Source organism: Salmo salar, chromosome 19 (genome assembly GCF_965601325.2).
Source record: "Salmo salar chromosome 19, fSalSal1, whole genome shotgun sequence".
In the NCBI taxonomy this organism is placed as follows: Eukaryota; Metazoa; Chordata; class Actinopteri; order Salmoniformes; family Salmonidae; genus Salmo; species Salmo salar.
In genome coordinates this window covers 60,868,517-60,892,411 of record NC_138309.1, presented here as the reverse complement: position 1 = coordinate 60,892,411, position 23,895 = coordinate 60,868,517, and the positions used below count along the sequence as shown (strand labels likewise).

At 42.3% G+C, this 23,895-nt stretch overlaps 1 protein-coding gene across 6 annotated transcripts in view; it reads left to right on the top strand.

The window, feature by feature from the left end:
- The window catches only part of nlrc3 (NLR family, CARD domain containing 3), a 29,176-nt gene continuing 5,281 nt past the window's right edge, over positions 1-23,895 (top strand). For 2 of the 6 annotated variants that reach the window (XR_006760748.2, XM_014158904.3), the window contains exons 1-19: positions 1-359; positions 8,244-8,429; positions 8,842-9,105; positions 9,303-11,052; positions 11,395-11,481; positions 12,126-12,209; positions 12,430-12,513; positions 14,199-14,282; positions 14,366-14,449; positions 14,980-15,063; positions 15,737-15,820; positions 16,585-16,668; positions 16,937-17,020; positions 17,241-17,324; positions 17,588-17,671; positions 17,930-18,013; positions 18,445-18,528; positions 21,589-21,672; positions 21,815-21,945. Coding sequence is in view for 5 of the 6 variants with exons in the window: in XM_014158904.3 (XP_014014379.1) it covers positions 8,306-8,429; positions 8,842-9,105; positions 9,303-11,052; positions 11,395-11,481; positions 12,126-12,209; positions 12,430-12,513; positions 14,199-14,282; positions 14,366-14,449; positions 14,980-15,063; positions 15,737-15,820; positions 16,585-16,668; positions 16,937-17,020; positions 17,241-17,324; positions 17,588-17,671; positions 17,930-18,013; positions 18,445-18,528; positions 21,589-21,672; positions 21,815-21,905 (3,408 nt within the window). In the remaining variant the exon portion in view is untranslated. Of the gene's footprint in view, positions 360-422; positions 1,173-8,243; positions 8,430-8,841; positions 9,106-9,302; positions 11,053-11,394; positions 11,482-12,125; positions 12,210-12,429; positions 12,514-14,198; positions 14,283-14,365; positions 14,450-14,979; positions 15,064-15,736; positions 15,821-16,584; positions 16,669-16,936; positions 17,021-17,240; positions 17,325-17,587; positions 17,672-17,929; positions 18,014-18,444; positions 18,529-21,588; positions 21,673-21,814; positions 22,328-23,895 lie in introns of those variants that run through there. The other 4 variants (XM_014158901.3, XM_082965858.1, XM_045702543.2 and 1 more) reach the window with 4 other exon arrangements.

Genomic DNA, 23,895 nt, shown 5'->3' with positions numbered 1-23,895 from the left:
GAGGTGCAATGTCAAACAGCTCAGCGAGAGCAGAGTCCCCCCTTAACTGAGCGACAAGTTACTTTTTACGATTATTTACTTTGTTAGCAAAATTTCTTGTCACAAGTAGCACCTTCAGTGCTGAAGCAGCATTAAGCCGTCTAGTCAGAAGAAGTGTCTCCAGAGGATATCTATTTTTGGAGGGTTTGTCTGAGAGTTCCTTTCAGGCCAGCTGCAGACAGCGAGAGCAAGATCCACTAAACCAAAGCAGCTGTTCCATTTCTATCCCACCCCACAATATGAGGTAGAGGACTTGGGTTTAGGGTCATTAATGCTCACACCTGTTGAAACCCGACCCACAGCTGCACCAGTCGCCCACGGTGAGTTATCTTCGTACCTGATTATACATTTATTTATCTTATACTCGCTTCAATTTCAGTTGTTTTTCCCCCCATGTGGAGGTCCACGTGGGTTAAGATATTGCATTTGTGGCAACTTGAGCTTTTGACCTTTCTCACACCCCTTCCAACTTCTTTACTCTCTCTCTCATTTCCTTTCAACATTGGCACCAGCCACTCTGACTTCAGACTTCAAAACCATTGTTTAAACTCAGCTGCAACTACCAGACGTGTGAGTGCAGTCAAGCGAGGCCCAACGGGACACCTAGACAGGAAGTATGACAATAAACTACATGGACAGCAAATTATTGACACTCAGTTTCACTCTAGCTCACTTAATGCTTCATTCATTTTTTGATGAGACTGGATATCAATGCTGATGCTCTTGAAAGTTTATAAGAATGACTGTTACTATAGTTACTCAAGTATCTCCAAAGAGTAGCTCTGTCCTGTACTCCTGTTACTATAGTCACGTCAGTTTGTCTCACTGTTGGTGTCTGAGGTGTAATGTGAAGATTGCAGCCAGGCCGTGGTAGGTTATGTGGTTTTTAGCTTCGTGACTCTGTCTCAGACTGAACCGGAAGCTGACAACCTGCCTGCAACACCTCAAGAGCTACTTTTATGGGGTTTGGTTTGGGCGATGAGTTGAGTCAACTTCCGCCGTGCGCAGACCTGGTATGGTAAAGACAGAATGACTTTACAGGAAAGCGTATTTTGCTCTGTCTGTCTTGTTACAGTGAAATAAGTATAAGCCAGTTGTATACTATGCTACTGTAGCACATCAAGATCTTGGCGGTAAGGTGACCTTATGTTCTTCTGTTGATTTGAAATTTGATGTCAATTAGGGTGACTGGGGAGGGAGATTTTATAATGGATGTTTTTGAAAGAATTTGTATTTTTGTCAGTTGCACTACATATACAAACGTATGTGGACAGTCCTTTAAATTAGTGGATTTGGCTATTTCAGCCACACTCGTTGCTGACAGATGTATAAAATCGAGCACACAGCCATGCAATCTCCATAGACAAACATTGGCAGCAGAAGGCCTTACTGAAGACCTCTGACTTTTAACGTGTCACCGCTATAGGATGCCACATTTCCAACAAGTCAGTTCGTAAAATTTCTGCCCTGCTAGAACTGCCCCGGTCAACTGTAAGTGCTGTTATTGTGAAGTGAAAACATCTAGGAGCAACAGCGGCTCAGCCGGGAAGTGGTAGGCCACACAAGCTCACAGAACGGGGCTGCCAAGTGCTGAAAAAAATATTTACTTAATAACATCTGTTTCTTTCATCATGTCTGTAACGCATCACTACCTTGACTTTGGCCTCTAATTATACCCTTTAAATGGAAAAATAATAAAGTAACCACTTAATGCTGACTACTGAAAAGGTGTATGCCCTGTGAATTATATGGGCCATGCATTTGATTTAAAAAGAAAAGAACTGCACTTATTTGTAATTTAAAAAAAATAATAATTAAGAACAGCACATTAGGCTGCAATGGACAGTTTATTTTCAACTGACTTGAAAAATGAGAACACTAATGGTATCAATGAGAGGAATATTGCTTGTTTACTTGAGGATCTCAGACAGATGCACCATTCATTACTGCACAAAGGGGGGTTTTCAAGAGCCCCCAGTGCAGAAATGCAGTTTAGAGCATGATTTCCTTTTAAACAAATGTTATTATTATGCACTTCAAAGATGCCCAACACAGATTGGCTTATAAGACACTATATTTCACTGTAGCAAAATACAATTATCATATCATTTTATTAAACTAGGTTACTCTTATGTAATCATATAAAGTACAGTGAAATAAAGTGCTGCTTTTTCTTGACCTCTCCTAAATCAAATACAGTACATAGCCACTCTTCTTCGTCTATGGAATTTAATCTACCTACTTTAATTGCCAAAGGCAGTATCCTGGTTCTCAAATCTGCACAAATGGAGTGGGAAACAATCTGGTCTTCAGCTCATTTACCTGTACACAGGCAATTGGAGTACTAGGGAAAGGGGATACCTTGGCAGTTGTACAACTGAATGCATCTTCTGCATTTAACCCAAAGGGCTTAAAGGGCTGCCTTAATCGACATCCACGTCTTCGGCGCCCTGTGGGTTAGCTGCCTTGCTCAGAACAACATATTTGTACCTTGTCAGCTCAGGGATTCGATCCAACAACCTTTCGGTTACTGGCCTAATACTTCTACCCGCCAGGCTACCTGCCGCCCCCTATATAGGGCTTTAATTGTATCACACAATCTTCTATACATCCCAGCTAATATAAATTTGAAAGCAAGTAGATCTATATTTAACGAATCAAAGGCCTTTGTGAAATCAACAAAACATGCATATGTAGGTTTGCATTCTTGTAGTCTGGCTCTAATCACAGTGGATACTGTGTAAATGTGATTTACAAGCAAACCTGACGGTTTAAGATCCCAGAATATAACTTGTAGGCTGTGCTTATAAGGCTGATGCCTCTGTAATTTAGTGGGACCCGTGGATCATTTGTTGATGACTTTGGGATTGGTTTGATGATAAATGTGTACTAAGTTGATGGGATAATAACATTTTCAAAACACATTTGGGAATAGACACATTTTATGTGCAAATTTAGAAGCTCTGCTATTCATGTTGCCTTTTTTCCTGTTGCTTTTAAGCTTTCCTCAACAGCCTTCCTAACTTCCTCCATAGACAATTTTGCATCCAGGAATTGATTTGAGGTGAATCCAGCCCTATTAATTTCCATTTCCAACCCATTTTTTAAGATACAAGGATAATTTAAGAAGTCATCAAACATAGATGGGATATTGCTGACTGAAAATAGGTTAGCAAAGTCATTCTCCCAGTTCTATAATACACAATTCATCTTATGCTCAAGTTCACCATTTTCCAGTATGATTTCCATAGGGATTTTCATAAATCTTTTTTTCGGACCCATCTTATTGATTTCATTCCAAAACTGCTGACGGTTGTTCATTTGTAGTTGTTCTAGCTGCAGTGCTCGGCCCCTTCTGAATCTTCTCTTATAGAGCCTTAGCTTCTTGTCATATGTTGACAGACACTGTTTAAACTCTTCTCTTAAACTTCTCATTTATTGGTCTTCACACTTTAGGAACGTCTTTTCTGCAACCATCATTACTGACCATACATTATGTAACTCTTTATTGCAATTTTGAATTCAATACATTGAATGGTCATTACCCCTTGGTTGCACAAGGAAAGCACCTGGGGCCTTATTTATAAACCATGTGAACATAGAAAACATACTCCCAAAAAGTTGCCAATTATAAAAGTATACCTTGACATGAGAATGTACTCATCTTCCCACAAACTTTAGACCTCCATGCGTACACACATTTCGGTTAGTGATTGAAATATTGTATTGCAACCTGGCAATTGTTTTGTGCAAATGAGGGTTATGATAAAGCTTATTCATAAAAAATGTAAACTGGAGAACATATGAACAGAAATGCAGCCGTTAGTATGTTTTAGTATCTAAAACAGGAATCTTTTTCAGTATTTATTTTATCTTTATAACCATTGCAGAATAAATTCATCACCTTCTCTGGCCGTGATGGGTTCATGTTTCCGAAGTAGCCATACATCAAATTACCATGCACATCTCTCATTTAATTGGACCTAGTAGTAGCAAATAGATAGGCTATATGTATTTCAAGTTTTGCAATCCCATTGGCAGCACGGTTTATAATATACAGTCAAATTTAACAGGTGAATGAACAGTTTATCTTTTCCATTGAAGTAGGCCTACAGTTTATATACATGCTACTGTAAGTACTAGTGATGGGGGAGGGTGCTCTCTTCGGATGCTCTCCTTGTCTTTCTGCTGCAGATACACGGTGAGCAATATGTTTGGAACATCTATTTGCAATAAAAATCACAGTATCGAATCGCAATACATGCAGAATCTTGAGAATAGCAATGCATATCCTTTTGCAGCGTGGTCTCAGAGCATTTCGTGTTATTCTGTATGCAAATCGGAGACATTCCATTTAGTATGATATGTTATGTTTTGTATGGTATGTATTCATTTGTCAATGTCCATCATCCATTTCATATGATATGTTACAAATTACAATACATCTGATGTTTTACAAATGACAATTCGTATGATATGTTACGAATTTGCAATCCATACAATGTTACGAATTGGTGAAATGTATATGTTACGATTTCCAATTTGTTGTAGCTAACGTTGGATAGGCGGCTAACGTTAGCTAACACTAGGGGTTAGGGTTAACGGTTAAGGTTAGGAGTTAGGTTAAAGGGTTAATATTAATGGAAAAGCCATGCTAAAAGGGTTAAGGTTAGGTTTAAGGGTTAGGGGAACAGTTAACTAAAAGGGTTAAGGTTAGGTTTAAGGGTTAGGGGAACAGTTAGCTAAAAGGGTTAAGGTTAGGTTTAAGGGTTAGGGGAACAGTTAGCTAAAAGGGTTAAGGTTAGGTTTAAGGGTTAGGCGAACAGTTAGCTAAAAGGGTTAAGGTTAGATTTAAGGGTTAGGGGAACAGTTAGCTAAAAGGGTTAAGAAGGCTCATAGACTAGACATTACATATGTTGTGATACAATGCATAATAAATGTAAATCCGGGACACTCAAATTAGTATAATATGTTATGTGTTGTATGGTTACTTAACCTTAAAGGGGGTGGGGGTTTCTACTAAGCGAACATACGTAATTGTTTTAAGATGGTCATATCATGGATCATTAAGCTTTTTGGTTTTTAATTTTAGGACCCTTGTATGTATCCCCCCAAATGTATTTGATAAAATATTTAATTTGGCCTCTGCTACTATAGCCCATAGAAACACATTGAATAATACATTCATAAATGGCCAAAAAGACAGTCCAAAAATAAATCATAAGCAATAAGTCCTATATCCTATAGTCCTATATCTTGGAAGGCTATATATAAGAAGGCTCAGGAAATATTTTCGTTTTTTGAACACATATTTAACCCCTTTAACCCCTGTGAGTTTGAATCTAACGTTAGCAACAACAAATTGGAATTCATAACATATCATACGTATTGCAAATTCGTAACATATTGTAAATTTTTCAGATTCATAACATATTGTACGAATTGCAAATCGTAAACATATACGAATTGTAATTCGTAACATATCATACGAAATGAATGATGGACATCCACAACTTAATACATACCATTTGAAACGTAACATAGCATTGGAGTGTCTTGAATTTACTTACAGAATATTACGAAATGCTCTGAGACCAGGTTGCGCACCTAAGTATCATGAGGTCCCCGGCAATTCCCAGCCCCAGTAAGTACTGTAATACATTTTAAAAATCAGTAGCCTGCCCTCTACAATATTTCAGAATTTCACGTGCAGTCCATCAAACACTGAGCAAAAATATTAACACAACATGTAAAGTGTTGGTCCCATGAATCATGAGTTAAAATAAAAGATCCCAGAAATCTTCCATATGCACAAAAAGCATATTTCTCTCATCCACCTGACATGTGACTTATCAAAAATCTGATTAAAAAGCATGATCATTACACAGGTGCACCTTGTGCTGTGGACAATAAAACACCACTCTGAAATGTTGTTTTGTCACACAACACAATACCACAGACGCCTGTTTTGAGGGAGAGTGCAATTGGCATGCTGACTGCAGGAATGTCCACCAGAGCTGTTGCCAGAGAATTAAATGTTCATTTCTCTACCATAAGCCGCCTCCAACATCCTTTTAGAGAATTTGGCAGTAGGTCCAACCGGCCTCACAACCGCAGACTCCCACACCCGGCTTCTTCACTTGCAGGATCATCTGAGACCAGCCACCCGGACAGCTGATGAAACTATGGGTTTGCACAACGGAATAATTTCTGCACAAACTGTCAGAAACCGTCTCAGGGAAGCTCATCTGCGTGCTCATCGTCCTCACCAGGGTCTTGACCTGACTGCAGTTCAGTGTTGTAACCGACTTCAGTGGGCAAATGCTCACCGTCGATGGCCACTGACACACTGGAGAAGTGTGCTCTTCACAGATGAATCCCGGTTTCAACTGTACCAGGCAGATGGCAGACAGCGTGTATGGCGTTGTGTGGCGAGCAGTTTGCTGATGTCAATGTGAACTGAGTGCCCCATGGTGGTGGTGGGGTTATGGTATGGGCAGGCAGGCATAAACTACGGACAACAAAACACAATTGCATTTTATCAATGGCAATTTGAATGCACAGAGATTCCTGTGACGAGATCCTGAGGCCCATTGTCGTGCCATTCATCCTCCACCATCACCTCATGCTTCAGCATGATAATGCACGGCACCATGTTGCAAGGATCTGTACATAATTCCTGGAAGCTAAAAATGCCCAGTTCTTCCTTGGCCTGCATACTCACCAGACATGTCACCCATTGAGCATGGTTGGGATGCTCTGGATCTTCGTGTATGACAGCGGGTTCCAGTTCCCGCCAATATCCAGCAACTTCCATGGCAACAGCCATTGAAGAGGAGTGGGACAACATTCCACAGGCCACAATAAACAGCCTGATCAACTCTATGCGAAGGAGATGTGTCATGCTGCATGAGGCAAATGGTGGTCACACCAGATACTGACTGGTTTTCTGATCCAGGCCCCTACTGTTTTTTAAAGGTATCTGTAACCAACAGATGCATATCTGTAATCCCAGTCACGTGAAATCCATAGATTAGGGCCTAATGAATTAATTTCAATTGACTGATTATATGAACTGTAACTCAGTAAAATCTTTGAAATTGTTGCATGCTGCATTCATATTTTTATTCGGTGTATTTAGGTTGGGGAAACAGTAGATGCAAAACATTGTTGGTCCAAAACAATTTGCCATTGTTCTCTCTTTCAGAAACAGACACAGCCCTTTGCCAGATACAGCAAACATTACTGTAAAAGATTCAAACAATCTGCCATCACAGTAAATAGACCAGTAGCTTACATAAAACGATTTGACCGTATGGGTAGGCTAGTGTACAGCCCAACTGGTCTCAAGATGTCGATATTATACCTTTATGTCATTTGTCATCTTACGTCCAACTTAAATTTCCTCAACTTGCAACACGCTCGTGTCCCCCATCAACCGGTTCGTACATAAAACATCCTTCATTCAGGCTGCAAAGGCATCAATTTCCTCTTTTACTCAATTTAATGGCTCCTCTGTGGAAAAGAAATGGGGAAAATATGTATACCGTCTTAATAAAATACAATTTTCCACCACAATTTTCGTATTTTCAGACAACTTGTGGATGCTGCACACCACGTGAATCTGTTGTATACTGAACAACAACTCGTCTTTTGAATAGAAGTGTGGGCTGCAGCATAGTCTACTTTTAAATAGTTTTGAATATGCAATCAATCTTGCAGCATGCGCAGACAGGCACTCGCTGAAGCATGCATGTTCAGTTTGAAAAAGTAAAAACATGATTTAGTTATTAAAACATTTGGCCCACACCTAACGGAAATTTTTAAATATATATATTTTAGAAACTGCCGTGACCTAATTCCAAATAGTTCCAAATTATGCAGCAAATAAAGTGCATTATTGTCACCATGAAAGGTGAATGGAGGGGGTTTCCAGACGGAGTTTTAATGCTCGTTCACATTCGTGCACAGACTTTCCAGAAATGGTGCACACAGAAATTGTGTGAAATTTACACAACTGTTATAAAGGAGGCCCCTGATGATTGGCACAATTATCATACACTGTTCCTTGGACACTCCAATCAGGTGAGGGTAAAGTCAGTGATAGGCAAGGGTGTTACTGTACTGAAAAAGAAGGCTTCAATCACAACATGTCACGTTTCTGTGCCCTGAGGTGAGACGTGCTTTTCCTTTTTGTGTTCAAGAGTAATCGGAGATGGAGAAAGGTGGACAGGCATATCTTTAGACAGGAACAAGCAACAGCTCCATGGAAAGAAACACCCATTACAATTCTATTCTGGACAGAAACAAGCGTATCGCATGGCAAGAGGACTGCTATGTTGACCTCCAGTCTACCCCCACCTCAACTTCCACCAAGGGAGAGATGGAAGGTAAAAGCCATTGCTGTTGTTGCCATTATGAGCTGCACTTAATGTCCTTCTTGATAATTTCCTCAATCGATGAAAGAGCTGTACATGAAAGCAGGTTTGGACAAGTTGCCAACAACTGGATGCATCCGGTTTTCAGGGATACAGCTAATTCATACTAGCTTCCTTTACCGCTGAAAACCGGATGTAGGAACTCTGTTCTGGCGTATTTTTACGCATGCTACATTAGGTGAAGTTGTACCAGACATCTGACATAAAAAAAAAGTGTTTTGCTGCCTGTGAGCAACGCTAGACCAAATTCTAACTGACGATACGTACACATAACTTGAAGAGTTCACACCAATCAACATTAACATAAATCCATGATTTATGAGTTCAGAGCTCTGAATATGTTCGTCTGTCTCTTGTGGCCTAGATGTGGGCTGGATCCAGAAACATCAGGGGCATCTGCAGCGCTTCATTACCACTCCCCTCCTGGAGGGGGCGCTGTCCCACATGAGGAAGCTGGAGCTGCTGAGCCAGGGTGAGGAGGCCCAGGTACAGGCTGGGGGGCAGCTGCAGGAGCGGGTGGGCACCCTCACCTCCATCCTGGCCAGCATGGACCCCCAGGGCTCCAACGCTCTCCAGGCCTTCCTTGAGAACTCTGACTCCCAGATGTACCGGCTTATCACGATGCACGGTGAGGAGGAGGACCCTATTGGTTGGCATCTAGTTTATTCGGCTAGAGTGTGTTGTGTGTAGGATTGTCATCTGCAAGTTGTTCAGATCCAGATAGTGATAAAGCTATCTATGGTTGGTAATTGTATTGGTATACACCCCTCTCTGAAACTACTATAAGCTATCATTGTCTGTGATTTGATTCTCCTCTCACTGCAGACCCCATGGTTCAGGAGCACAAGGAGGCTCTTCTGTTGCAGTATCCCACACCAAGTGACAGCCTCTCCCCTGGCCCCTGTAGCCCAGAATTCTCCTCCTCCAGAATCTTGCTCCTGGTCGACGGCCTCTCGGACCTCCAGCAGAAGGAGCACGACCTCATGCAGGTGGAGGCCACCCGTGGGGCGCGGAGACACCACGTCAGACAGCTGGCCCTGGCCAAACTCCTGGAGCCCCTCACACGGGTCAGCCTGCCCCCCAGGGTCTCCCTCACCGTGGGAGTGGCCGGCATCGGCAAGAGCACCCTTGTGGGACATTTTGTACGCCTTTGGAGCAGAGGCGAGATCTGCACGGACGTGAGTTTTGTCTTGCCCTTTGCCTTCTGGGAGCTGAACACTGGGGAGAAGCTGTCGGCCGAAAGACTGGTGAAGCTGGCCTTCCCTCACATGACGGACCCCAGCCTGGTGCTGAGTGGTACATGTCGGACATTGCTGATTTTCGACGGTCTGGACGAGTTCCGTTGTCCTCTGGACTTCTCGGAGACTGTGCCTTGCACAGACCCCAAGAAGGAGGTGTCGGTGGACGACTTGGTCACCAACATCATCCGGGGCAACCTGCTCCCTGAAGCAGCGGTGTGGGTGACCTCCAGGCCGGCGGTGGCCTCGTTGATTCCTGGGGGACTAGTGGACAGGTTGACCGAGATCCCCGGATTCAGCCCGAAGGAAATCCGGCTGTTCCTGAGCCACAACTTCCCTAAGGGAGATACTGCCAGTCAGATATGGACTCACTTGGAGTCCAACAAGATCTTCATGGTGATGTCTTACATGCCTTGCATTTGCTGGATAGTGGCGGTTACCTTTGGGTACCTGTTGGAGAGTGGCTGGCAGGAGGGTCTTCCCAGGACCTGCACTGAGCTCTACTCCCACTTCTGCGCTATGAGAGCCGAAGCAGGTGAGCCCAGAGGCAGAGAGCCTATCAAGATGGACCAGCTTAACGGGAACAACCGCAAGCTGCTGGGAAGTCTGGGCCGACTGGCCTTCTACGGACTTCTGAAGCACAAATACACCTTCAGTGAGCAGGACATGAGGGCCTATGGAGTAGACCTTCCATCCACCCAGGGTGGCCTAGGAACTGGAGTACTGATCCGCGAGGATTCCCCGAATTGTGTGGCCTACCGCTTCACCCACCTGACTGTGCAGGAGTTCTTAGCAGCCACATACTACCACATCTGCTCCAAACGTGCCATCTTTGACCTGTTCACCGAGAGCGCCATGTCCTGGCCCAAGATCGGCTTCCAGAACCACTTCAGGAGCGCCCTGCAGCGGTCCCAGCAGGCAGAGGATGGTCACCTGGACGTGTTTGTGCGGTTCCTGGCGGGGTTGCTGTGTCCAGCGGCAGTGCGGCCGCTGGCAGGCCTGCTGGCCCAGGGGAAGGACGATGGGGGCCAAAGGGTTTGGGCGGCTGGGCTGCTGCAGGACCTCCTGGGCAGCGGTGGTGCTGTGGTGTCACTACGCTCAGTGAACGTGGCCTACTGCCTGCAGGAGCTGCAGCATACAGAGGTGCTACGCAGCGTGGAGGAGGACCTGCGCTGTGGTGGCCTGGGAGGGAAGCTGACACGGACACACTGCACAGCGCTGGCCTACCTGCTACAGGTGTCTCCAGAGTGCAGCGAGGAGATCAACCTGTCGGCATGTCTGGACTACTCCACTGTAAAAAGCTTGCTGCCTCAGCTGCTCTACTGCAGCCATCTCAGGTTAGTTGGAGCAGACCTTACCTCAGCTCCCTGTCTAATGGTGTCTCCTCCCGATCTCAAACAAACCCTTCCACATTTTAGGTAAGCTCCTCCACATCTCATATAAGCTCCTTCCCATCTCAGATAAGCCCCTCCTCATCTCAACATAGCCCCTCTCCATCCCTGAAAATATCCTCCTTCACTCCAAAGTGCAACCATTTCAGATAAGGGGAATTAAAGAGGGGGGGGGGGGGGGGGTACAATGTTGTGACATTTATGGCTAAACTTGAAATATAATTTCCAATTCCCTATGACAGCGTATTGAAGTCCATACTAAGGATGCTGTATCTTAACATTTTGCAGATTGGAAAATAACCATTTTAAAGATGATGTCATGGAACTGCTGGGAAGCTTACTGAGTGCAAAGGACTGCCACCTTCAGAAGATAAGGTCAGGAGCCATTCATTTCTTTGTGGCAGGGATTCTTTAAAATGACTAGAATCCCTCACTATGTGTGGGGGGAAAAATAGCCCAAAACTAAGTAGCCTACATCCTATAAGTAGCCTCTCTTAAGGCCATGCAGGTGTTCAATGTTCAGTCATTTCTGTACTTTAGTGTACGGGGAACTCGTCCATGGTCCAATCAGGTCCAGAGGACTGTCAATGAGTCTCCTCGAGTACTTGTGATTGGACTCAAATCAAATAATGAGTTGAACTGATTGTTGTCACCCGACCTCCACACAATTGTGTGATCTGTAATCAGTGTTAAACAAATTACACTGCTACTTCTTTCATTAACCAGTTTAGACCCCTGGCCACCTCAGGTCCTTCACATATTCTGGTAATGCTTCAGTTCAAGGAGATGACAATGTTTACACAGCCATTAAACAATGTCGTCAGACATTTAGCATCGAGGACATTTCAGTTCTCATTCAGGTTCATTGCTATGCTTTTATTGTGATTGAACATTTTCTTTCCAGTGAGATAATACTGTTCATGATATTCACTGAGGTCATACATGCAAATTGGTATGCCCAGTATTGTATAATGATGTATTATGATGGTCTTTCTTATGTAACTTCTCTTATATTCAAGTCTGGCAGAGAACGCTATCAGCAACAAAGGGGCCAAGGCCCTGAGTCGAGCACTACTGGTTAACCGGACGCTAATTACGCTTGAGTGAGTGAGACCAATTTGTGTCTGATTACATCCAAATGAATAGCAGATGTTTGTTCATGACAATGTTCCAGTCACTTTAACAGTAATCTGAGAACATCTTCTAATGAGTGAGAAGATAAACCCACCTGTTGGTTATATAATAAGTATGAAAGTGGTAACTAAAGATAGTTTAATTTCACAAAGTTCTCCTATGGTTAAGCATAAGTTATTTGTGGCTTAGTCTCCGTAGCAACAACATTGGATCTAAAGGCGCCAAGTTTCTAGCAGAAGCCCTCAAAATGAATCAGGTCCTGGTGTCCATCAAGTGAGTAACTACAATGTCTAGTGAAAGTTTTTACACCCCTTGCACAGTTGGTGCCTTAAATTTAAATTTAAAAAGGATTAAATTCATTTTTCCCCCTACATATCTACATAAACTAATTCAGAGTTTTCAAAATGTAAGACAAATTACAGAAATTTGCAGGAAATAATAAAAAAAAATAAGAATTCTTCACACCACTTGCTGTGGCACATCTTAAAAAGTTCTTAACAACGAGTTAAGAACAACTTCCCCTGTCTCTGTAAGGTCCCTCAGTTGGATAGTGAATTTCAAACAATGATTCAACCTCAGAGCTGAAAATTAGCTTTACAAACATGTCAGTGATACATTTTTTAGACAGGCACATATCAGGGAAGGTTACAAAATAATTCCAAGACACTGAATATCCTTTTGAGTATGGTCAAGTAGATTATACATTGTGGATGGTGTATCATATCACCCTGGTAGTGTGAGGATCTGGCCGTCCTTCCTACGAGAATTAAAACTGCTCATGGGATATCACTAAAAAGGCCAAAGAAGATTTTAAAACAGCCACAAAGTTCATTGGCTAAGCTGAGAGAAAACTGTGCATAGATCAACAGCACTGAATTCACTCCACATTACTGGCCTATATGACAGAGTGAAAAGAAGGAAACCTGTGCCAAAAAAAATCCATTCCAAATCATCCCTCTTGTTTGCAACAAGGCTCTTAAGTAATACTTCAAGACAACATGGATAAGAATTGGATGTAAGGTTTGGGGCAAATCCAACACATCATAGAGTAAACCCTCTACATTTTTAAGAACTGTGGTGTCAGTGCCATGGGATAGGTATGCTTGTCCTGGCAGGGACTGCCGAGTTTGGTCAGGACCAAAATAAATACAAAACTGGTAAATGCCCAGGTAAAAACGTGGAGGAAAACCTGCCTCAGTCTTTTAAGACCTAACACTGGGATTGTTTTAGTTTTCAGTGGGAAAATTAAACACATTTTAAGACTAAATACACACCAGAATGGGTTTCCATTGAGTGGTCTAGTCTTGGTGCTGACATAAATCTGTAAAATAAAATCTGAGATCATTAAGTCTTGAATATTGCTGGCCATCAATGATCCCCAACCAAATTGACTGAGCTTGAGCAGTTTTTCCAAAACAAAATATGTTCTTATTCAACATGATTCACAGCTGTAATTGCTGCCAAAAGTAGCTTCAAATAAGTATTAATTGTTAGACATCTTTGTTTTTTATTCATTTTAGAACATGTCTATATTTTTTTCTTGCACTTTGAAAAATGTGTAGTAGGTTGTGTAAATCAGTAGGAAAGAAATCAAATGTAATCCCTTTTTAGATTTAAATATACGGAGGCAAAATGTGCAACGGGTGTGAAGACTTATTTTTTGTATTTTTTTATTTTTAGTCATTTTAGCAGACGCTCTTATCCAGAGCGACTTACAGTAGTGAATTCATACAGTTCATGCATTTTTTTGTACTGGCCCCCCATGGGAATGGAACCCACAACCCTGGCGTTGCACACACCATGCTGGCGTTGCAAACACCATGCTCTACCAACTGTATATGATTTTCGACTCTGACATTTGCTTTCAGCAGTTTTTGCCGTTTGATTATTTTTACCAATGCCAGTGAAATATTAAATATCATTTTGGTTTGTGATTTCATTTTCTCCCGGTTCTGCAGTTTCCAAAATAATCTCATTGAGGAGGAGGGCGCTCGCGCCCTGGCTGAGGTGCTTCTGTCCAACCGCAAACTTGTCTCGCTGAAGTGAGTCCTACCAACCATCCATGTGTATGTGTGTGTTTGTGTGTGTGTGTGTACGCTGAAACATGTCAACATTGTGCTCCCAGTGTACAGAAGAATTGTATTGGAGCAGATGGAGCCAAGAGGATTGCAGAAGCGCTAAAGACAAACCGGACACTTACAGAACTGATGTAAGAACTTTGTCATCATTATCAGCGGTTCATACTACAAGATGTCTATCTCAACATTCTATGACATATATGTCACAAAAACGTGTTGACAGATTAATTGTCTGACCGTGGTCCCGTGTGGCTCACTAGGTAGAGCATGGTGTTTGCAACGCCAGGGTTGTGGGTTCGATTCCCACGGGGGACGAGTACGAAAAAAAAAATATATATATATATATGAAATGTATGCATTCACTACTGTAAGTCGCTCTGGATAAGAGCGTCTGCTAAATGACTAAAATGTAAATGTAGGAGCATAAGAAAATCAATGTCATATTCCATCTAACAGTAGACTATAGAACTGTTGTATATGTCAGAATCGACTGATATATACACATCTGACGTGCTCTCAATGGTGTAAGAATACACGTTTTAGTTTTTTTAGCTTAGTTACCTGGTTACCACGGACTTCCAATATTGACAGTATAAGGCCCGGAATAATGCACGCTTGCGGCTTTCTGAAATGTGTTTTCTGTTTCTTTATGGGTCTGCAGTCTGAGCAGTAACCAGCTGGGGGACAAAGGCACTGCAGCCCTGGCCCAGGCCCTGACCGTCAACCACAGCCTCCACTCGCTGCAGTCAGTGTCGTGCCCTCACTACATGACATTACCTAACATGACTGCAATGCAGCTCCTCCACTTGACATCAACTTTAAAATGTTTCCTATTCCCCTTACACTCCAATACAAATACATTCACAAGCACCCATTTGACCTAGATGACATAAGCCATCTGTTTATCTAACATGGTTTGAAGCAGTGGCAGTTGTCATAGCGACATTGTTTGAGTCATTTTTCTGGTTATATCGTGATTAGTTTACTGCAGGCCCGGCGCCAGGTTAAAGTGACTAAGGGGGCATTTGAAATAGATTTATTTTTAATGATGATATAGGCAACAAGATAAATAAGATAGGTAATTCACCTGTTATAAACAGCCTATGTGCCATGCACAGCTGTCATGACAAATAGATAGACCTATAGGCCTGATTCAAACATGGAAAATCAAAAGGCTCATGAGTTCAGCAACACATTGTGATATGGCACAATGCACTTCTGTGGATCAAATTCGACCCATGTAAATCAGTTAAGAAATGCCAGCCTGCCATAAAACACACTTCCAATACGTACAGTTCCATTTACAACCACAAAAAGCACTAGGCTACCAAGAAAGAACACCATAGAAATAGAACAAAATAGAAGAACCGATCGGTAGGTTCTAAAGGGTCAATGAATTATTCTATGTCCATTTTCAGCCTGCAGAGTAACTCCATCAGTAACAAAGGGATGACTGCGTTAACCAAGGCTCTGCGGTTGAACCGTGGACTCATCTGTCTGAAGTGAGTACTGGAGCTAATGGAAATTCTGCTCTCATCAATTAAGTCCTAATGAGTATAATGACTGAGGAAACATTCATCAGTTTCATTGTATGTCATTATGGCTTACTTCAACTATGATTGCTCAGTTTATCATGTCTCTCCCTAAACACCAGTGTTGCTGCTGTACATCTGTCTCCCAGGCACTTTTAAAATGGGTCAATTTTCATCACCGATTGCCCAGAGGATGCACTGCACACATTTAGCCACATTTGAATCAGTCGCTGATTAAAATGGATATGTTCATTTAAACCCGAAATCCGTAAAGGGGGAAACGTCGCCATTGTCCCCCCCCCCCCCCCCCCCGAAGCGCCTTTATTTTTTGTGGTTTTGTTGATTAAACAGAGTAGAGGAGCATTGTGGTAAAAAAAAGAAAAAAGTTGCAGTACATATTCTGCTGTTCTATTGCGTGTGCAATGATGTCAAAGAAAGAAAAAAAAACTGTGTTCATTGTTTGAAGTAATTTTTTGTTGTTGTAATATCGCAAACGTACGTGGCAGTTTCACTAACTACGGATTTCAGCTTTACAACCTGTCTAGTTTGGTTTGTGACTCGGTCTCAGTCTGTCTGAGTGTTGCAAAAAGAAAACTCCTAGTTTTTCCTTCAACGTTTTATACCATCTCTCTGAACTAAAGCTATGCAGAGACTGCCATAACATCTTTAGGACACTAGCTGTTTCAGGGCTCGGTCTCTGTAATAACTCTGTTTCATTCCCCTCTCCCTGCTAGCCTGCGTGAGAACTCGATCGGGGTGGAGGGGGCGAAGGATATGGCCAGGGCACTGCAGGAGAACAGCTCTCTCCGACACCTGGAGTGAGTTGCACCACCACCTGTCAGTAAAGGCCACTCTCCTCTGACATACGGTGGCACAGAAATACCTAGCTGTCGGGAAATGTCTCCAACTCAGGGCGTGCCGTAGTGAGGCATCTGGGTTCTGTATTAACAGTAGGAGCACTGACAAGTTGGCTATTTAGAGCTGGGGTCATTCAGAATTGATGAAGGTTTCTCTGGCTTCCTTTCTCTGTTTTTATTTTCTTTCTCACCGATGCTCTTGCATTCAATATCTCTGTGTGTGTCTTAGTCTTACAGCCAACCTGCTGCACGATGAGGGGGTGAAAGCCATAGCTGGAGCTGTGAAGGTCAACCGAGCACTTACTACTTTACGGTAATCAGTCAGATCTGCACACACACACACACACACACACACACACACACCGCACACACACACAGTTGCAAAGTGAAGGGAATGCCTGCTGAGATGGAACAACCCTAATTGCTGGCTGCAGCAGCAACCCACACCTTGCCACATTTGTTGGAGAATGCGGGCAACACACACACGCCTACACACATTTAAATTCACCTAAATATCCCTCTCTGTCCACCAGTCTCCAGTGGAATTTCATCAAGTGCACAGCCACTAAATCCTTGGCCCAAGCTCTACTCACCAACTCCACCATGCAGCTACTAGAGTAAGCACTGAAGCCCTCTACACTTCATTCTACCTATGGCTCTTAATTTAGACGAAACTGTACCATTCCCAAGTCTGGAAATCAAAGAACAGTTAAATGTCATTGATTGACTGTGGAGACTGATTTTGCTCTGGCTCTCTGTGTGTGTGTGTGTGTGTGTGTGTGGTGTGTGTGTGTGTGTGTGTGTGTGTGTGTGTGTGTGTGTGTGTGTGTGTGTGTGTGTGTGTGTGTGTGTGTGTGTGTGTGTGTGTGTGTGTGTGTAGTCTACAGGAAAATGCCATTGGGGATGAAGGAGTGGTAGCTCTGGCAGGAGCCCTGAAGACCAATGCGTCTCTCTGTGCATTGTGGTTAGTGCCCCATATCTCTATTTAATACTGAGCTAATAGCTTTGTTGCCTTTATTTCTGCCACATTGTAAATGCTTCTGATGGAGGAGAATGAGTGTGTGTGTGTTCGCACGTGTGTGTACTGTCACGTGTGTGTATGGTCACATGTGTATGGTCATGTGTGTGTGTTCGCACGTGTGTATGGTCATGTGTGTGTGTATGGTCACGTGTGTGTATGGTCATGTGTGTGTGTATGGTCACGTGTGTGTTCTCTTTACAGTCTCCAGGGCGTATCAGCAGGCAGGAGTGGTGCCATCTCAATGGCCGAGGCTCTAATGGTCAACAAAACCCTGCACACTCTGGAGTGAGTTTTATTTCCTTCAATCGCTCTCATTCCCTCTTTATTTCTGTGTCCTTGTGGCATAATACCAACAAATTGACTCTCATTCTCTTGACCCGCTGCGTTTGCTAGAAATTGTTCACTCGGTCACACCTTCCCTCCCACTTTCTCGCTCTTTCTGGTGTTCTTGACAGCCACTGTTGGCACAGTCACCTATATCTCTTCTTCACAGATTTTTGTCCCAACACAGTCCACTATAAGCTCATAGTAATGGCTGAAATGGAACGAATGAAAATGGTATTAGAACACATTTAAGCCCTACATTTACCATTCCATGTATTCCATTCCAGCCATTATCATGAGCCTGCCCTCTGATTTCACCAGCCTCCCAATGGTCCATATAGAGACTTAGTGTTCTTTGTATCCTTTCTGTCACATTCTCGTTTGTGTTCCAGCCTACGAGGGAACTCCATAGGGATGGAGGGAGCCAAGGCTTTGGCTAATGCACTGAAGACAAACAGAACACTCAAATCATTAAAGTGAGTCCTTTTCGTCCAGTGAGCCCTTGTAATGTATAAACATTAGCAATTGCATGCATGCACACTAGCAGTTGTATTCCCACTTGCACATTTGCTACAATAGCATTTATCTTTCTACGAAATATTGCGTTATTAACTACGTGACAAGTCAAATTATTTTCTTTAGGACTGTAACCAAGGCATTTCTGTTTGGCGTAATTTTTCCATCAGACATTTGGCCACAAGCACAGAGGAAACCACAGGGGTTAACGACTCCACTCCCCCAAGGGCTGTATTGTCATTAGCAACCATAGATCTGGCACAAAACATTAGTGGCTTTAAACATGAACTACAGTGGGCTAGTGTTACCATGGCAATCTGTTTTGCAAAGTAACATATTGCACAATGGATACAACAGCAATTTCCTACCTCAGTGCCTTCAGAAAGTATTCATACCCCTTGAAATATTCAACATTTTGTTGTGTTACAGCCTGAATTCAAATGGATTAAAATGTATTTCTCTCTCACCCATCGACACACAATGACAAAGTGAAAACATGCTTTAATACATTTTTCCTAATTTATTGAAAATCAAATACAGAAATATAATTTACATAAGTATTCAGCTATTACAGCTGGGAGTCTTTCTGGGTAAGTCTCTAAGAACTTTGCACACTTGGATTGTACAATATTTACATTCTTTTTTTTATGTTTCAAGCTCTGTCAGGTTGGTTGGTGATCATTGCTAGACAGCCATTTGAGTCTTGCCCTAGATTTTCAAGACGATTTAATTCAAAACTCTAACTAGGCCACTCAAGAACATTTAATATTGTCTTGGTAAGCAACTCCAGTGTATATTTGGCCTTGTGTTTTAGGTTATTGTCCTGCTGAAAGGTGAATGTGTCTCCCAATGTCTAGTAGAAAGCATACTGAACCAGGTTTTCCTCTAGGATTTTGCATTTGCTTAGCTCTATTTCGTTAAATCATCTTCTTTGTCCTTGCCGATGACAAGCATACCAATAACATGATGAAGCCACCATGAAAATATGAAGAGTGGTACTCAGTGATGTGTTGGATTTTCCCCCCAAAATAACACTATGTATTCAGGAAATAAAGTTTTTATTTGTTATATTTAACTAGGCAAGTCAGTTAAGAACAAATTCTTATTTACAATGACGGCCTACCGGGGAACAGTGAGTTAACTGCCTTGTTCAGGGGCAGAAAGACAGGTTTTTACCTTGTCAGCTCGGGGATTCAATCCAGCAACCTTTCGGTTACTGGCCCAACCCTCTAACCACTAGGCTACATGCCACCCCAAACAGGATGCATGTTTTGGAATATTTTTATTATTTTTATTCTGTACAGTCATGTAGGTTAGTATTGTGGAGTAAGCTTTCTCCTATCACAGCGATTAAACTCTGTGACTGTTTTAAAGTCACCATTGGCCTCATGGTGAAACCCCTGAGCGGTTTCCTTCCTCTCCATCAACTGAGTTAGGAAGGACGCCTGGATCTTTGTAGTGCCTGGGTGACTTTGTAGTGACTACACCATCCAATGTGTAATTAATAACTTCACCATGCTCAAAGGGATATTCAATGTCTGCTTTTTTTACCCATCTACCAATAGGTGCACTTCTTTGCGAGGCATTGGAAAACCTCCCTGGTCTTTGTGGTTGAATCTGTGTTTGAAATACACTGCTCGACTGAGGGACCTTACAGATAATTGTATGTGTGGGCTACATAGATAAGGTAGTCATTAAAACATCATGTTAAACAGTATTATTGCAACTTATTATGTGACCTGTGAAGCACATTTTTATTCCTGAACTTATTTAGGCTTGCCTTAATGGGTGGCAGGTAGCCTAGTGGTTAGAGCGTTGGACTATTAACCGGAAGGTTGCTAGATCGAATCCCCGAGCTGACAAGGTAAAAATCTGTTGTTCTGAACAAGGCAGTTAACCCACTGTTCCTAGGCTGTCATTGTAAATAAGAATTTGTTCTTAACTGACTTGCCTAGTTAAATAAAATAAATAATTAACAAAAGGGTTAAATACTTATTGACTCAAGACATTTCAGCTTTTCATTTTTAATACATTTCGAAAATTAGAATTCACCTTTGACATTATGGGGTATTGTGTGTATGCCAGTGACAAAATCTAAATTGAATCTATTTTAAATTCAGGCTGTAACACAACAAAATGTGAAAAAAAATCAAGGGATGTGAATACTGTCTGAAGGCAATGTATTTATGTACCCGTCTTTGATTGTGCTGGTTGTAATTCTACACATTTATCGAGCTTTAGTCACCTGAACTGTTTCAGTAAGGGATATTAGTCATACTTCCTCTCTCTGGCTTCCTGTGGACTCCATAATTATGTTTCACACTGATATGCACTCCCATATGTATTTCTTTAGACAGTGAAGCTAAAACATTCCCTTTGCCTCAAAGCTTGATGTAGTTATTGCATGTTAAGAATATGGGACCAAATACTAAATGTTTGACAAAATGTAATGCACTATAAGTGAATTTGTCCAGATACTTATGACACCGTCAAATGGGGGGGACTAAATACATAAAGTGCTTTCATTCGTGAATGGTAAAACGGGTATGAGAATACCCACAAATAAAAGGTGAGTTTCTGTACTGTCACCTCATACTAAACAAATTAATCCATTAATCCAAATTGCTGGAGGGTAGAGTCTAATTAAACGTTTTATCTTGACTGTCCAAATAAATACATCCAAATAAATAAGTAATTGTGCATGGGTATATTTTCGTTGTTGTGCTTAGTTCATCCAAGCACTGAGTCAGAGTGAGAGAGAAACATCACATGAAAGGCTCAAGTAGAAAGCATTTGATACAGACATTCAAAGACAGACAACCACACACACACACACACATGTAAACACAGGTACATTCAGTTCCCTCAGTGAAAGCAATTTCAGAGTGCTGCCACAATACATTACTTCCAAATGGTCTTGCGGTCTTGTTTTTGAGTGTTTTTGTCTGGTTGTGCCTTAGGCCTGTTGGATTCATGTTGGATTCTACATGAGCCTTTTGATGCATGTAATGTGTGTGCAGTCTGCAGGAGAACTCTCTGGGAATGGATGGAGCCATATTCATCGCCACAGCCCTGAAAGGAAACCACCAGCTAACTTATATAAAGTGAGTGTATCCTGCTGACTTTTCATATACGATTTGGTGTGCACTGTATATTGTATATAAAAAGGTATGTGTAAGACTGTGTGTGTGCGTGCTTGAGTGTGTACTCACTCAGGCTTTAATGCATGCTCCTCCACTCCTCCAGCTTGCAGGGGAACGGCATCGGAGAGTCGGGAGCAAAGGTCATCTCTGATGCCATCAGAACCAACTCTCCAGACTGTGTGGTGGAGATCTGACCTCAAGGGACGCCAGAGGTCAAAGGCCATCGGTCCCCAGGTGCTTATTCATTAGGGTTAAACATTACAGTACATTGATATATAACGTGTTGTATAGAACCATCATTCTCGTGCCAGCTCAATACTTTGCAATGTTCTGAACACGTTTCACCCTTCTGAACACATCCCTTACCCATGGAGAAGTCTTTGTCTTTGCAATGGACATGAAGAGTAAGAATTTCAGAGGCTACCCATCAGCCTGGCTCATTGGACCTAGCTTCTGACGGACAGCCACAACGACAAACCGCAGGGATATTTGTTGTAGGTCTTATTTTAAGATCTATTACATTGGTACTGTCGGGGGAATTGTGTATATTAGTACCGACTGACATTTAAATATTATTTATGTACATTTATTTTCCTAATAAACATATCTTAAAGCAGCTACATATACATTGCCTTTATATGAATTGAAAATGTGTGTGACATGACGTATACAGTTCATATAGGATGTACTGTGTCTTCCAGTATGTTTGGTGCACCAAACATACTGGAAGACACAGTACTGTAGTGTGCAGTGACCTTCACGCCCAGATGGTAAAGATCTCACTAGATACTGGAAATCACATATATTTAGCCTACAGTATATAGTACTGTATATAGTACAGTACTTGAATTGATATTGAGAGAAAGCACATAGTGCTGATCACAACCCTCAGAAGAAAGGCTCTATTACTGGCACAATGGGATATATAAACATCTATATTTTATACTGGCACAATGGGATGTATAAAAATCTATATTTTATACTACAGCATTAAGCTGCATAGCAGCTGTTTTGATGATGTTGGAGGTGTAACTGCGTTACGAGCTGACACATATCGGTGAGTGGTTGCACACGTGTCACAAACCACTCCCTTATGATCCCTTCTACGTTTGAAGTTCAAAACAGCACTAGAAAGGGTATGTTCTATCCACGTTAGAAATAACGACTCCAATGTCAAACCATTTATGTTGAGCTGATATAAGTTTTCATGTTCATTTGGATGGGGAGGGGATTTAATAAGCCGATCAGTCTAATTCTGTGTTTGAAGTTGTATGGGTGCATGGGATTTGTCGATTTATAGTCAGGTGTGGACGTGTGGTTTCGTTGCATCCAATGGCAGTTTCTGTGATAAGGTAACGCAATGAGCCTCTTGTGGATTTGATAGGTCCCAGTTCCCGACACCGCCAAAACAATACTATGCGGATGTCAATCTGAATCATAAGGCCGGAATTCAATCCAATCTTGCTTTGTCAGCTATGGACATTTTAAAGGCAATGTTTCCACGTTCGCAGAGACCAACAATGAAAATACCTGTCCTCAAAGATGGAAATGGAAGCACTGTACTGTCTTTGATGGAAGGCAGGCAGGCGGGAGGAGGCTTTGACCAGGTGGGACCATTCTAGCCAATGAGAGTGCAGATACGCGTGGCACAACTCTGATATAAAGTTTTTTGTTTGTTGCCAAAATGCCACGTGCATCCACTTCTGTCAGTGCGTTCGTAATAACCTAACCATTGTGAAACGTCAATTCAAATACAAATAAGCCTCACTTATCAAAATGATCGATAAACACTTTTGCTGACCAAATTGACTTCCTCACTTCCTGGTCTTATTTTCACTGATCGGATTGAATCCAGGCTTTAATATTCAACAGGACTGTAATTTCTGCTAGTATATGCTTGAAACGTGGCATGTCAGGCTCTAGGTCAGGGCTGTCCAACCCTGTTCCGCCCACATAGGGCAGAGGACAGAGTGAAGAGGGCCGAATCAGCAGAGTGAAGGTGATTTGTTAAAATGAGTGGCTGTGACTCCAGCTGCTGGCCAGCAGGAAGTCTCCAAGGTTACGGCCCCGTGTGATGAGAACTGAGGAGTGCTACTCTAGCTGGCTCTCCTCGTACCTGGCTCTATTGGCACGCGTGCTGTTAAGATGATTCAGTCATTTACTACTGAGTGGTGGACCACGGAA